Source organism: Budorcas taxicolor, chromosome 19 (assembly GCF_023091745.1).
Source record: "Budorcas taxicolor isolate Tak-1 chromosome 19, Takin1.1, whole genome shotgun sequence".
Lineage (NCBI taxonomy): Eukaryota > Metazoa > Chordata > Mammalia > Artiodactyla > Bovidae > Budorcas > Budorcas taxicolor.
Genome location: NC_068928.1, coordinates 30,221,293 through 30,237,098, shown reverse-complemented (window position 1 = coordinate 30,237,098; position 15,806 = coordinate 30,221,293). Strand labels below are relative to the sequence as shown.

At 43.5% G+C, this 15,806-nt stretch overlaps 1 protein-coding gene across 1 annotated transcript in view; it reads right to left on the bottom strand.

The window, feature by feature from the left end:
• Nucleotides 1-15,806, bottom strand: part of DNAH9 (dynein axonemal heavy chain 9) — a 286,201-nt gene that overhangs the window by 177,461 nt on the left and 92,934 nt on the right. The window contains exons 25-27 of the mRNA XM_052657972.1: nucleotides 14,664-14,903; nucleotides 14,159-14,319; nucleotides 1,886-2,042 (exon numbers count right to left, since the gene is read on the bottom strand). Coding sequence (XP_052513932.1) covers nucleotides 1,886-2,042; nucleotides 14,159-14,319; nucleotides 14,664-14,903 — 558 coding nt within the window. The remainder of the gene's footprint in view (nucleotides 1-1,885; nucleotides 2,043-14,158; nucleotides 14,320-14,663; nucleotides 14,904-15,806) is intronic.

The following is a 15,806-nucleotide window of genomic DNA, read 5'->3' as shown; positions in this document are numbered from 1 at the left end:
CTATCTGAGTAGCTGAACAAGAAAGGGAAGAGGAGGTTTGACACTACTTAGTGAGGCTGCTTGGTTACAAAGGATGTCTGGTGTCCAGGAAGTGGTCACCTTACCTTTGCTGTGTACCACTACAGTTATACTTACTGTTCTTGATCTGATCTGTGTCTAGACTAGACACACATGGCTGAATTTTCACATGGTTCAAACAAATTGAGAGCAGACTCGTCCTCTCATCCTGTACTCTTAGAGGAATTGGTGGGGTCAGGGTTCAGTAATCAAGTTTTGAAAGGACTGAGTGAAATGACTGTAGTGACCTCTGACCATGGAGCCAACTCATCTCTTCCTGTTCCCTGTGTCAGGTGTGACTTTAAGAAATATGCCTTTTCTTCTTCAGTCAATATCCAAGGTCTTCCACATCTAAATAAGTGTGTCCTCCAGAATGTTCCTCTTGGGAGAATATGTTTATCTCAGAAATGCTGCCATTGCTTAACTTGAGAAGAATCTAGAAAGTTTATTCCTAAAGCTTAGCTTGTTTCTTTAAAGGGAGAGAAATATTTCTTCTTCCAGCCTGGCTTAAAGAGAAACATTATCTTTATGTGTTCATCAATAAAAGCAACCATATTAAAATTTAGTGCATAGACTATGGGAGCACAGCTATTTTGGGCCTGAATCCTCATTTTTTCTGCTTTCTATGAGAAAATATAGTGCTACAGGATTCTGCAACTCTGTGCAGCAAAATTTTATATACAAGAGAAATGATTAAAGTTGCAGCAGATCAATCTCATTTAAAGAGTTCTGTATGGGGTAACTGCAAGTGCTATCTTGCAGTCTCTAAAACTATTTTAAAATTGAATTTGTTTTGCAATCAATATATCACATCATTTATATCTATAAATATTTGATCTATTTAATGTAATTATTTTCTTTTTCTACCCTAAATTTATTTAAATGCCATCCTATTTTCAAAAGGGACTTATGACAGTCTACAAAAATACACACAATAAAAAAAAAGAGACAGTGAGATAATCTATTATTATGCTTTAATAACAAAGAATCTATATGAGGTCTAGCTGTGAGCAGAATGTTGCTAAGAGGTGACCTAATGGCTGTCTTGTTTCCCTTGCCTTTCTTTACGACACAGCGCCTGGAATATGTTTGATATTAAAATAATGTAAAAATGAAGAGTGCCTGAATGAAGAATATTAGCCTTGCACTTGTCTTTTATGTATCTCTTGCTAAGAACAGAGGTTACTGTGACTTCCCTGGTGGTCCAGGGGTTAAGATTCTGCTTTCCAATGCAGGGGACGGGAGTTCCATCTCTAGTCAGGGAACTAAGATCCCACATTCTGCATGCAACCACAGCAAGAAAAACCTATGTGCTGCAACTAAGACCCAGTGCAGCCAAAAGTTAAAAAAAAAAAGAACAGAGGTTACTCTAGTCTGTCTTCAGAAGCCAAATCTGCCCCTGTAGAGTACTGTGCCCTCGAGGAATTCTAGAAAAATGCCCACTTTTACAGAAGAGCACATCTATGGCTTTTATGTGAAGACTTTCGTATCAGCCACTTATGAGCCTTTCTGTGGTTCTGGGTCAAGTAGTAAATTTAGGCCTTTGGAGATAGGTTTAGTTCCCTCATTTTACAAATGATGGAAGGAAGGTCCCAGAGGGGAAGTCACCCATCTGTGGCTGCAGAACTCATTAGTGGAAGTGGATTCCATGGTGGTGAGGTTTAACAGGAGGTGACTCAGCTCCTGGGGCCAAGGGTCCCCAGGTCTCCTGTGAAGAAGCAGAGACCTCCTGATCTGGGTCTCTGAGCTTGGCCAGAGCGGCGTGGATAAAGCTGATCAATGGTTTGGGCCACCACCTAGCCCCAGCCCCACAAGTCTGGGCCTGTACCTTGTAATCCATCTGCTCGGAGCAATTAAACACGTAGACCATGACGCCCAGCGCCCGGCCCAGGTCCTTGGTGGTCTCTGTCTTGCCTGTGCCTGCAGGTCCTGCGGGAGCCCCGCTCATGGTGAGGTGCAGAGCCTGGGTGAGGGTGATGTAACACCTGCAGACACAGAAAGGTGGAGGAGGTGGTCCTAGTGAGACAGGACTGAGCTTCAAGGCCACAAGAGGCTTGATGCAGCTTCGGTAAAGGAAAGCCCAGACCCCACCAGTCTGCTCCCCTCTGCGCTGTGGGAGGAGCTTTCTAAATGGCACCTTCCTGACTGTCTTGACCTTGCCCTCGCTTATTTCTCTAGCTCACTTCTCACCGTCCTCCCCACTGCCCCAGCCCAAGTACTTTTAAGTTCATTTGTGAAGAGGTATTCTCACTTGCTCAGCACTGTGGTCTGAATGTTAGTATCTCTGCTAAATCCATATGTTGAAACCATATCTTAACCCCCAAAAGATTGTGGTATTAGGAGGCAGGGTTTTCAGGAGATGATTAGGTCATGTAGGTGGAGTCCTCATGAATGGACTTCATGCCTTATTAAAGGGATCCCGAACAATCCTTTGTCCCTTCTACCGTGTACACACAAGTCCCTGTGTCCCTGTCCTTTAAGATAAATGGCTTTTGCTTTAGTCTCCCAGGTCTCCCCCTAAGCCTCAAAGAGCTGACTCAAGAGTTAATAACAAGGGACTTCCCTTGGTGGTCCAGTGGCTAAGACTCCGTGCTCCCAAAGCAGGGCGCCCGAGTTCCATCCCTGGTCAGGGAACTAGATCCCACATGCTGCAATTGAGAGTTCAAATGCCCAAACCAAAAGATCCTGCAAAGACTTACGCAGGAATGTTCAAAGCAGCAATATTTATAACAATAAGAAACTGGAAACAACTCAGGTGTCCATCAACCATGAATGAATAAACAAAATGCAATGTATCTGTGTAATGGAATGCTATTTAACAAAGTAGTGAAATTAAGCACTGACACATACAACATGGATGAACCTTAAAAACATTAAAATGAAGGAAGTCAGATGCAAAAGATCCCATACTATTCCACTTATGAAATGTCTAGAAGACACAGAGAGAGCACATCAGGAGCTGCCTAGGGAGGGTGATGCGAGTGAGGCCTGATTGCAAACAGGGTGACAGCGATATTCTAGAGCCAAATTGTGATCGCGGCTGCACAAGTCTAATGTACTAGAAATCATTGATTTGTACACTTGTAATGGGTGAACTTTAAGACATGTAAATTGTATCTCAGCTTTTAAAACTGTGGCATTGGCTTTTTTAATACCTAGAAAATCAATACAGAGGCTCTCAACCTGCAGTCTAGATTGGTGGGGAGGCGGGGTGCTGTCTAAGGAAAAAGGTGTCTCTGAAATGAACTCTTTGGTTCTGAATCTGATGCTAGAGTTGACCAGGATCTCTAACTTAACACTTTTCTCACCAGATGGTGACTGCACCTCCACTGCCACCAAAATTGCTTTGAAAAGATTTGGAGTTCTTGAATTCTCCTTTAATTCGGTGTGAAATTTGCATAGCTACTTCAGCCTTTGACAAAGAAACCCAGGAAGGCAGTTTGCCGGGTGGGGAGAAAATGCAGAATTGCTGTTCTGCCTGGAGTTCTCCTGTGTAATGGGGTGAGGTGGGGATGGGCTGGCTGACTTTAACCCCTGGGGAGCTGGGCTCATGCAACTGCACCACGTTGTTGTTCTGTCGTTGTCTAGTCACCAAGTCACATCCAACTCTGCGAACTCATGGACTGTAGCCCTCCAGGCTCCTCTGTCCATGGGATTCCCCAGGCAAGAATACAGGAGTAAGTTGTCATTTCTTTCTCCAGAGGATCTTCCCGACCCAGGAGTTGAGCTCATGTCTTCAGCACTGCAGATTTTTTACCACTGAGGCATGGGGGAAGCCCTTCAGCTGCTGATTTGGGAGGTGGGCCAGAAGGTGAGGGGAGTCAGAAAGTGAAAGTGTTCATTTCTGAGTCATGTCCGACCCTTTGTGACCCAAGAGTACTGGAGTGGGTTGCCATGCTCTCCCCTCCAGGGAATCTTCCCAACCCAGGGGTCCAACCCAAGTCTCCTGCACTGCAGGCAGATTCTTTACTGACTGAGCCACGTGGGAAGACAAATCAGGGTTAAGGTGAAAAGCTAGGTCCCACCTCACCTTCCTCAGTCACTGTGATCACTTGGCAATGCTTCTCTCCAACACTGATAGCTACATCTTCAGAGTTCTATGTGCAGCTTTAACCAAACCTATGCTCTTAGGCTGAGCTCTGTCTCCACACTGGACCCAAGGCCTTCCATCTCTGCTAGTCTCAGGCTTCTTCCAGACCTTTGAGGGCCTGCTATAGCCTTGAGTATCCCCAGGATGAAAGGCAACTGCCTGGACAGGGGAATCCTGGCCCCCAGCCAACTCTCCCAACCTTTTATATATATAATTGCCCATAATAACAGGAACTCTGGAGCTGGTAGGAATTTCTGAGATCAACTAATCCAATCCCCTTATATCACAGATGGATAGATTGAGATTTGTGGGTTTCCCAGATGGCTCAGTGGTAAAGAATCCACCTACCAATGCAGGAAACACAGGAGACATGGGTTTGATCCCTGGGTTGGGAAGAGTCCCCCAGAGGAGGAGATGACAACCCACTCCAGTATTGTTGCCTGGAGAATCCCATGGACAGAGGAGCCTGGTGGGCTGCAGTCTGTGGGGTCACAAAGAGTTGGACATGACTGAGCAGGCATGCACAACGCAAAAAGACTGAGGTTAAGGGAGGGAAGCTGGGCTGTCTAAGGAGTTCTAGTAACCAAGGCAGGGACAGTGGGCCTTTAGCTTGGGCCATGAGGAAAACACAAAGAAAGGAAAGAGTATTCCTCTCCTCTGTGTGTGTTGGGGAGGGGTGGGGGGCACTGGAATTACGTTGGGCCAGCACACACTCCTCCTCCAAGATTCTGTCTGTGGTCTCGTTAGACTGTCCATCTCTTTAAATGTCTAAGTCGCTGCTTCAATCTGCTCCTGTTTCCTACTGAGAGGGCAGATCACGCTGTTGTGGTTTGAGGCAAGGACTCAGGAGTCAGACATACTAACTTTAAAGCTTGCCTCTACTACAAAGCCTTTGTGAAATCCGCACAGGTTAATAAACTTTGGTGCCTTTGAAAAAATGTGTCATTGGGGGTCTATCACACAGGATTTTCTTTGCACAAAGGAATTTAGATAGATCTGCTGCCTCATAAACAACTGCAGAGACTTCCCTGGTGGTCCAGTAGATTAAGACTTTGCCTTTCAAAGCAAGAGGGCATGAGTTTACTCCCTAGTCAGGGAGTTGAGATCCTACATGTTTCTTGGCCAAAACACCAAAACATAAGAAAACTGGAAGTGATACTGTAAGAAATCCAGTAAAGACTTTAAAAATGGTCCACATTTGAAAAAAAAAAAAAAAAACTTTAAAATAAACAAAAATAAAACAAATGCAATTATGAAAATGGCAAGGAATCACTGACTGGTGACCCCAACATGAATATGCATTAATTTAGTTTGCTTGCCTATCTGGAAGACAGATTTTTAATGTTAAAAGAGATCTCAGAGGCTTGGCCATGCCACACTGCCTCCCATTAAACCCTTCAAATACTGTCATGCAGCCTTGTCTTCCAGTAAGACATGGTTTATTATTTTAGAAGCTGGCCCCTTCCACCGTGGGTTGATTCTAATTGTTTGAAAGGCCTTCCTAGTATTGAGCTAAAGTCGGTTTTTTTTCTTCGGGCAAGTGATGTCTACCGGCTTTGTTTTTATCTGATCCACCAGGCTTTTGTGAGGACAAGATGAGACAAGAGATAAGACAGTGCCTTGGAAAGTAGAAAGCTGATCCACTTTTATTATTATTATCTGTTAAGATAATAAATACAGGAAATGTAGCTTTCCCTTTTTTTTGATACAGTCATTCAAATGGCAGATCAAAGAAAATATCAAAGGTGCTGTATCTTGAGTTCAGCTATGAATAGACTTGAGGCTATTCTAGCCATGTGGTTTGGCTAATCTTAGAGTTGGTGAAATCACAGCTGTTTTATTCATTTCCTATTGCTATACACACACACAAAGAGGCTTTAAAAAAACACCCATTTATAATCTCATTTCTATACATAGGAATCCAGGTGGCTCCTCTACTGATGGTCTCACAGGGTCAAAATCAAGGAACCAGTGGACTGGACTCTTATCTGGACCCTCTTGGGGAAGAACCTGCTTCCAGTCTCATTTGAATTCTTGGCCGAATTAAGCTTTACCAGTTGTAGGACTGAGGTCCTTGGTGGAATGTTTTAAACAATTTTTACTGCAAGGCAGTAGATGGGCAGAATAGGAGATAAATTTACAAAGACCAACTGAATTTTGATGAGATTCTGTTTGTCAGGTTCTTCTTTCATGGACTATACTTCTGGTGTCGTAACTAAGACATCTTTGCTTAATTTCATTCATCAAAATTAACAACATTTGCACTTCAAAAGATGCCATGAAGAAAATGAAAAGATAAGCAACAGGCTGGGATAAAATACTTGCAAACACATGTGCAATATATCCAGAATATACAAAGAAGCCTGAGAACTCAGTCAGAGTACAAACAGCTCAATCAAACAACAGATAAAAGGTATGAACAGAAATTATGCCAAAGAATATATACAAACAGCCAATGAGCACATGAAAACATGCTCAATATCATTATTACAGAAATACAAATTAAAACTCAAATGAGATCCTACTTTACATCCACTAGAATGGCTACAATAATAAGACATAATAATAAATGTTGTCAAGGATGTGGAGAAATGGGAAGCCTCACACATTGCTGGTGGGGATATAAGACAATCAAGTTACTTCAGAAAATAATTTATCAAAAAGTTAAACATAAAACTGCCATACCACCCAATAACTCCTCTCCTAGGTATTAACCCAAGATAAATTAAAACATGTCCATGCAAAAACTTGCATGCAAATGTTCACAGAAACATTGTTTGTAATGGCCCCAAACTAAAAATTACCTAAGATAACTGGATAGGCAAAATATGTCATTATCTGTAAAATGGATTATTGTTCAGAGATAATAAGTAACAAATTACTGACACATATTTTACAAGGAAAAAACCCCAAACATCACATAAAATGAAACAAGCCAGACACAAGAGACCACATGCTGTAAGATTCCATTTATAAGAAATGTACAAAATAGGCAAATTTATAGAGAGAGAAATAGATTAGTGACTGCACAGGACTGTGGGTGGGAATAAGGATTAACTATAAATGGCCATGAGGGATCTTATTGAGGAGCATAAAACTGTTGCAACTGATTTATGGTGATGTTTATACTACTTGATAAAGTTACTAACAATCATTGAATTATACACTTGGATGGGTAACATTTTTGACATAAAATAAAGCTCAATAAGTTGTTTTAAATATATATATTTCATTATATATATATAATAAAAAACCTTATATAGGAATAAAAAATTTAAAACTCCCTATAGAGGTAACGATAAGAAACACTCAAATCTATATGAAGATATTTATAAACTTTTCTAAGAAACATAGCTGAAGGTGTTGCAGGAAGGGGGACCCCTGCCAGGGCCCAAAACTGGGCTCTTGTCTAACACTCGGAAATGAACTGTCTGAGGAGACACATGTGCTGACAAAGCAAGAGATTTTATCGGGAAAGGGTGCCTGGGCAGAGAGCAGTAGGGTAAGGGAACCCAGGAGGACTGCTCTGCCACAACTCACAATCTTGGGTTTTATGGTGATGGGATCAGTTTCCGGGTTGTCCTTAGCCAATCATTCTGACTCAGAGTCCTTCCTGGTGGTGCACTCCTTGTTCAGCCAAGATGGAGGCCAGTCAGAAGGATTCTGGGAGGTGGTCAGACATGTAGTGTCTCTTTTTCACCTTTCCCGAACTCTTTCGGTTGGTGGTAGCTTATTAGTTCTGTATTCCTTATCAGGACTTCCTGTCATAAAACAACTCATGCAAATGGTTACTATGGTGCCTGGCCAGGATGGGCGGTTTCAGCCAGTGTGCTTCCCCTAACAAAGGTATGAACAAAGAGAAATAGATCATATGTTAAAAAGATGTGAGGCCATTTTTTCAAAATTAATTTGAAGGTTTTAAGGTTCACCAATTAAAACCCTAATCATTTATATTTTGGGACTTGGCAAAATGATTAAAGCTCATTTGAAAGAACAAAGGAAGAGCTTAAAAAAAAAAGGAAAATGCACATAGATCATACCTTGCTATAAAAATACTAGAACTCACAATAAAGCTGCAGTCCTTAAAGAGTACAGCATATAGATGGATTAACATAATGAAAAAGAGTAAGAATAGACAGGCTGAGGCAATTTGATAGACTCAAAACTTTGAATAGGGGGATGGTTATAAGCATCTTTCCCCACTCAGGACAGTGTCTTTTCATTTTGCTGATGGTTTCCTTCATGGTGCAAAGGTTTTTAAAAGAATGAAATTCTGCCATTTGCAACAGCATGGATGGCACTGGAGGGTACAATGCTGGGTGAAATTAAGTCAAACAGAGAAAGACAAATACTGTACGTTTTCACTTATATGTAGAATCCAAAAACATACAGTGAATGAATAGAACAAAGCAGACAGATACACACAACAAACTAGTAGATGTCAGTGGGAAGAGGGTTGGAGAGAGGAATAATACAGTGGAATGGGATTAAGATTTGTCTCTCTGGTATGTACAAAATAGATAAGATGCAAGGATGTGATGTGCAGCAAAGGAAATAGAACCAATACTGTATAACAACTTTATAAAAATGCGTTTATTTATCTGGGCTTCCCTGGTGGCTCAGATGGTAAAGAATCTGCCTGCAATGCGGGACTAAGCACAGTACATTTATTTATTTACTTTACAGGAGTCTAATCGCTTTACAATGTTGTGTTAGTTTCTGCTGTACAACAAAATGAATCAGCTATATGTGTATATATATCCCCTCTCTCTTAAGCCTCCCTCCCACCCCACACTCAATATTTTACAATAACTTTAAATGGAATATCATCTATAAAAACACTGAATCACTATGCTGTATATCCAAAACTAATATTATATTGTAAATCAACTATGTTTCAATAAAAACTTGAAAACAGAGGGTATGATTTTGCTATGGTGTGTGTGCTCAGTCGTGTCTGACTCTTTGCAACCCCACGGACTGTAGCCTGCCAGGTTCTTCTGTCCATGGAGTTTTCCAGGCAAGAATACTGGAGTGGGTTGCCATTTCCTTCTCCAGGGGATCTTCCTGACCCAGGGATGGCAGCTGTATCTCTTGCTTCTCCTGCATTGGCAGATGGATTCTTTACCACTAGTGCAATCTGGGAAGACCATGACTTTGGTAATTGTGGCCTATTCAGAAAATCACCCTCAGACTCTTGCATCAATTATATCTCGCCCACTTGCCTTAGTGCCTAAGAAATTAAGAGGTTCTGCAAATGGATAAGCAGTTGACTAAGACAATCCTTCCAGCAGGGGGCTGTGTGTGAAGGTGAGGGAAGGGGAGTGAAGCGGGAGGAGATCCTCCAAAGATGAAGAGACAACCTAGGAGAACAGCTTTTGTTCAGCATGAAAAAGGATCTCCATTTAGCCCTTCAACTTAGCATTGTGTTCAAGTCCTGGGACAGCAGCTGAGCCATTGTATCTACTTATACATTCTGGCCCCATCCAGGCAGTGGGACCTTCCGAAGAAACAGGCATAATCAGTCGGACGTACAGTAATGTGGTTGTGCCTTTAATGAATGTGCAGAGGCTGTGCGGATCAATTGTCCATTTGATTAATTCCTCTGGCAGGAGAGAATTAAATGTACTTAAGCGGTACACCAGCAAAAACTCAATGCTCTTTAAAATGAGATTTTCTGGGTGGAGGCCAATTTGTTTTTTCTGGCCAAGACATCTCTTGAGATAATAATAGAAGTCAATGAGAAAATGGAATTTGCCGTATAAGTATCCACACTAGAAGAGCATCTTACGCGCAGAACAAGGTCAAGCTCTGTACAGCATTCACCGTTTTTTTGCAGCAAATCTTCCTTTTAAGTTCCTATTTGCATTCTTTCATAGGAGAGGTAATAATGCCTATTTTGAAAATAATTCATTGTCCAAACTTTATGCCATTCCTCTAGGAGGCATTCAGCATTAGAGTACTAAAGATCTCTAACTCCAAAAGAGGCAATCATCGCCTTCAACTCATGGGCAGGTGTGAAGACCCAGGGAAAAGGAAAGTCGTGTACTTTTTATTGCTTGGAATAATGTCTGATGTGCCAGGGGAGAGGAAGGAAATACTCTGAATGGTAAGGGAAGCTGAATGCGTCAACCCAGGTCTCAGAAATCATTTCACTGCGTTTACACAAGGAATATTTCTCAAATGCCTGTTATTTGCTGGACATGATGTTGCATCCTGAGGCACCATGGAGCAGTGAGCCAATCAAAGTCAATGCTTTTGTGGAACATATAGTCCAAAGTGAGAGACAGACATTAATCAAGTTGCTCAAACATATAATAGCTTCATTTCTCTGCTCTGAGTGATATAAATTCCCAAACTATTAGCTCATAGTCCAAGGCAGGCAAAAAAAAAAAAAAAAAAAAAAACCCTCACTGTCAGAAAGAACACCCTTCTGGATGCCCTTCCTGTTTAGAACAGGTGTCTTGCTGAGAATCACCACAAAGGCAAAGACATGTGAGAGGGTCGCCTGTGAATGAAACTCCAGGTGGGAAAGCTTTTCCCGGTACCCACAGCGAATGAGCCCCTCCAACTGATTGTGACCCGGTGAAGCCCTAGTAAAACCCCTGAGACACCTGAACCCTCAGAGTTGCTGCTGCCTTTACTGTTCCAGCTGCAGAGAAATCTGTTGATGCTGTCTGCCTTCTGTCCTCAGCTGGGGCAGGGAGCAGGGTGGGTGCCCAGATGAGAGCAGGAGAGAGCATAGGGCCTGCTTCTGCTTTGGGAGCCAAGGCATAGACAGAGTGCCATGTGGACCCCTCGTTTGAGTCAATCCCCTCTTCCCAATTCTGTCATTCTTACGACCTGGGTTTTCAACCATGAACTATTGTTCATTCACTGAGAGATAGTAATTCAACATCTACTAGGTATTGGTGAAAATAGCAACAGATGAGACAGACAAAGATCTCTGAGAGGAAAAAGTTTACATTCCAAAGGGGACTGTTGCCAAGAAGCCAGAAAGCAAGTTCATTTCAGAATGTGGGAGATGTTGAAAAGTGAAAGAGAAAGTCACTCAGTGGTGTCTGACTCTTTGTGACTCCATGGACTATATAGTTCATGGAATTCTCCAGGCCAGAATACTGGAGTGGGTAGCCATTCCCTTCTCCAGGGGATCTTCCCAACCCAGGGATCAAACCCAGGTCTCCCGCATTGCAGGTGGATTCTTTACCAGCTGAGCCACAAGGGAAGCCCAAGAATACTGCAATGCGTAGTCTATCCCTTCTCCAGTGGATCTTCCCGACCCAGGAATCAAAGCGGATCTCCTGCATGGCACGTGGATTCTTTATCAGCTGAGCAACTAGGGAAGCCCTTAGGGAGAGGATAAATGGGGGGATCCTTAATGTTATTTGCGTGTGTACGGGTATGTGTGTGTGTGTGTGTGTCTGTGTTTGACAGGTGGGAGAGGTTGTCTTTTAGAAACAGTGGTCATGGAAGGTCTCTTCAGAGCGAAGAGCAGAACAAGAAAGGATGAGAGGATGACAGTGGAGCAGAAAGCATGGGGAAGATCAGGCCAGACAGAAGGGACCACACGTATTCACGGCTGTAGCTTGAAATGAACTTAAAGGGATCGAGGAACACAGAGGAGGCCAATGTGGCTGGACTGCAGGCTGTGAGGTATCAGGGTGGTTGGCAGGAATTACTATGTTCCACAAGGAATTCATATTTTAGTCTAAATGTAGTGGGGAGCAGCCAGAGACAGTGATGTGACCTCTACAGGCTCCCATGAACAGAGAGATGCAAGAGTAAACAAATGAGCGGTTTGAGCGGGACTCTGGGTGGAAGATGAATTACAAAAATGAAAAGCATGGGGGAAGATGGACCAGGAGGTCTTCCTCTATGAATGATGCTGGGACCTCCAGTGACTTTGAAGTTCCCACACCCCTATTCATTCCGCGAGCAGAGTGATTACAATTTCACTAATTGTTATTTGGAAATATATCTGAGGATTTAGCCAGAATACAGGTGATAATACTTAAAATAGGCAGAGAGAAAATTAAGTAGAAGATGGCACGGATTCTATTTGGCCACTTTAACCATCACAATTTACGACCGTGTCTTCATTACCTATAGGTCGCTTATTCTGGGTGAGCCAGTCACTCACACATGCAGGTCTTTTTGCAGAAGAGATTTAATGTTCAGTGGAATTATAAGGGGAAAGGGCACCAGCACTTAACAGAATTTATAGAAATCTCTGCAGAATTAATTTACCATTTCTCCCATGGATCATGACCTTATCTCCCTGTCCTCTCTCTCCTTTGCCCACATTCTTTTGTCAGATGAATCTTTACAAGTTTTCATCCTTTTTTACTCTTCTGATGAAAAAGTTTCAATAGTTGATCACTCCTTACTGGATAAAGAATATGATTTTCACATTTCATAGTTAGACTCTTACCCATCTTACCAGGCTCATTCCTGACTACTTCCCCCAAAGTCCCTCTTCCAAGAACATGCTTTAAATTTTCCCATATCCACATCTTTGCCCACAGAATTCCAACCAGAATGCTAATCAGTAATTCTTCAACTTTGGGGCATCCCAGACCACTTTAACAATTAATGAATGCTATAGATCCAACTCATGGCAAAAGGAGAAGGGGGTGACAGAAGATGAGCTGGTTAGATAGCATCACCGATTCAATGGACATGAATCTGAGCAAACTCCAGGGAACAGTGGAGGACAGGGGAGCCCGTCATGCTGCAGTCCATGGGGTCACAATGAGTCAGACACGACTGAGCGACTGAACAACAGTGTATCTTTTCAATAGGAAAGGTGATACGCGCACAGCTTTCTGTACAATTTCATAGCCTGTCAGTCATCCTAAAACCAACTGAAATCCTGTTAGAGTCCTACACACCCTTCAGGGTCCAGGTCAGATACTGTCTTCCTTGCAGTGTTCCTGGTCCTCTTCATCCTGCAGTGGTTGAGATCCTCTGTGCTCAGAGGTCACTTACTTGGAAGTTTGTGTGAATGGCTCTGTGCCCTGTTCTGTACTATGACCTTGCACATTTTCCCTGTGCTATTTATTTCAGTAAGTTCAGTTGCTCAGTCATGTCCAACTCTTTGCGACCCCATGGACTCCAGCACGCCGGGCTTCCCTGTCCTTCACTGTTTCCCTGAGTTTGTTCAAATTCATGTCCATCGAGTCAGTGATGCCATCCAACCATCTCATCCTCTGTCATCCCCTTCTCCTCCCGCCTTCAATCTTTCCCAGCGTTGGGGTCTTTTCCATTGAGTCAGTTCTTATCATCAGGTGGCAGAGTATTAAAGCTTCAGCTTTGGCATCAGTCCCTAAAATGAATATTCAGGACTGATTTCCTTCAGGATTGACTGATTTGATCACCTTGCTGTCCAAGGGACTCTCAAGAGTCTTCTCCAACACCATAGTTCAAAAGCATCATTTCTTCGGCACGATTTTTTTAAACTTTTGTTTTTCTTGGTCGTGCAGTGCAACATGCAACATCATAGTTCCCCAATCAGGGGTCAAACCTGAGCCCCCTTCATTGACAACACAGACTCCCAACCACTTGACCACCAGGGAAATCCTTCCCCTTATACTTCTGAAATTTTTATCTACACATCTTATTTCCCTCAACAAAACTGGAGTTTAAGTTTTAGTGATCTCTGCATTTCCAGTGACTATTAGTCTGCCTGGCATAACCACTGAGCCCATGTGCTCCAGAGCCTGTGTGCCAAAACTAGAGAATCTGTGCACCACAATGAGAGATCCTGCATGCTACAACTAAGACCCAAGACAGCCAAATAAATAAAAACAAACAGACAAATGTGGCTCACTGATTTGCTCTGGGGTTTGCTCTGATCAGAGTTCTGTTCTATGCCATTTCAGTTTATTTTGCATCTGTTGGGTCAAGTCTGGCCCTCCCCCTGCAGCCTTGTGGACAAATAGCAAGTGACCGTGGATGGTGAGAGCCAGACAGCAGAAGGCGCCTGTGTCAGTGGCTGATGCTAGTGCTCACCTGTCTGTCAAGGGCGTGATCACCAGGCGAGGAGTATTTCCCAGGTACTCATAGGAGTATAGAAACTGGGCATCACAGATGTTGGCGAAGCAGTGTTTGGCCTCGTCATCCCATCGGTGCCTTAGCTGGGACAGCCAGAGGAAGGCCTGGGCGTTATCTACCTAGAGAAGGAGTGGCAGAGTAGGTTGGTAAATCACAAGATTCAACAGGTAGGAGGTGGCCCCATGGCTGCAGAATGCACAGGGCTCGGGGTGAGCCAGGTGTTGTGCACCATTCAGGAGAGCAGCATGCTGCCCGGCATGGCACAGAAAGCACGAGCCACTTGGATGATGCTGTTTTGCTGGGGTTTAAAGGTAGGAGCAGCCACCTTGATCCTCTCCCAGATCCCTGACTGGTGCAGAGTTTGGGGCCCCTGTGTTTTGCCACATGTGAGCTTCTTCCAAATCCCAGTACTTGTGGTATAGCTACCCACAAAGAGTGGTACTCTTGAGAGTCCGGGACTCACCTTCTGAGCAATCATCTTGGCCACCACGTCCCGGGCATGGACATCGATGGTGCATATGGTCATGATCTTCTGCCGGTCCCCCTTGGAGAGCTGGCCAATGAGCATGGTGATGAGGGTTTTGAGCTGGGCCACTTGCTTCTTGTAATAGTCCTTCATGGCATTCTCATAGCCTTCCTCCAGCCTTGCAAATGCCATGCCCACCTCTGTGGTCCACCAGATCTGGGTACAGGTCAGGGCCACCTATGGTACCAAGAGTTGCTTAGGAAAGCCATTCCCAGGACTGTCTCTCAAACCAGCCCACTCTCACACAGCAGGGGCTGAGAATATAATTGTGTGGGTGATGGACATCCCTTCCCTCCCTCTTCCACCGGCACTATTCTGTTGAACATGTGCTTCTAAGTCCTCGGAGATATAAAGTGGGTACAACACAAGTGGGGAGAGTCCTTTCTGCTCTTGAAAAATGTACCATTTGGTTGAGAACAGCTAAAGGCTCATTCAGGTCAATGTTAGTAGCTTTTAGAAATTGCTACACTGACCTTTCTGTTTTTGCTTCCCAGTTCACAGCACCTTTCCTGTGCCTGGGAGGATAACAAAGTCTTGAGTAGACATCTCAATGATACTCAGTCTTTGCTCTGTTCTTATGGAAACCCTTACAGTTGAAGTATTCTAGTTGAGTGAGCCACTGCTGATTATGTGTGGCAGATTTTTTTCTTGCCCATAGTACTTACACTGTATCTTTAAACATCTCTTCAAACTTTTAACTTTGAAAAGCCTGCTCTTTCTTTAAATTGGAGTCTGATTGCTTTACAACACTTGTTAGTCTCTGCTGTACAACGAAGTGAATCATCAGTTCTATGTATACATATGTCTCCTCCCTCTTGGACCCCACATCCCACCCCTCTCGGTCATCAACAGGGCACATGGCTGAGCTCCCTGTGCTATGCAGCAGCTCCCCACTAGCTACCTATTTCACATATGGTAGTGTATGCATGTCAATCCCATCTCCCCATTCATCCCACTCTCCCCTTCCTGCCCTGTGTCCACATGTCCGTTCTTACATCTGCGTCTCTAACTCGGAAAGGTCTACTCTTTGCAGGCCGGGAAGGATGACACTGAAATTCAGTGTGGTCACTTTGATTTGTT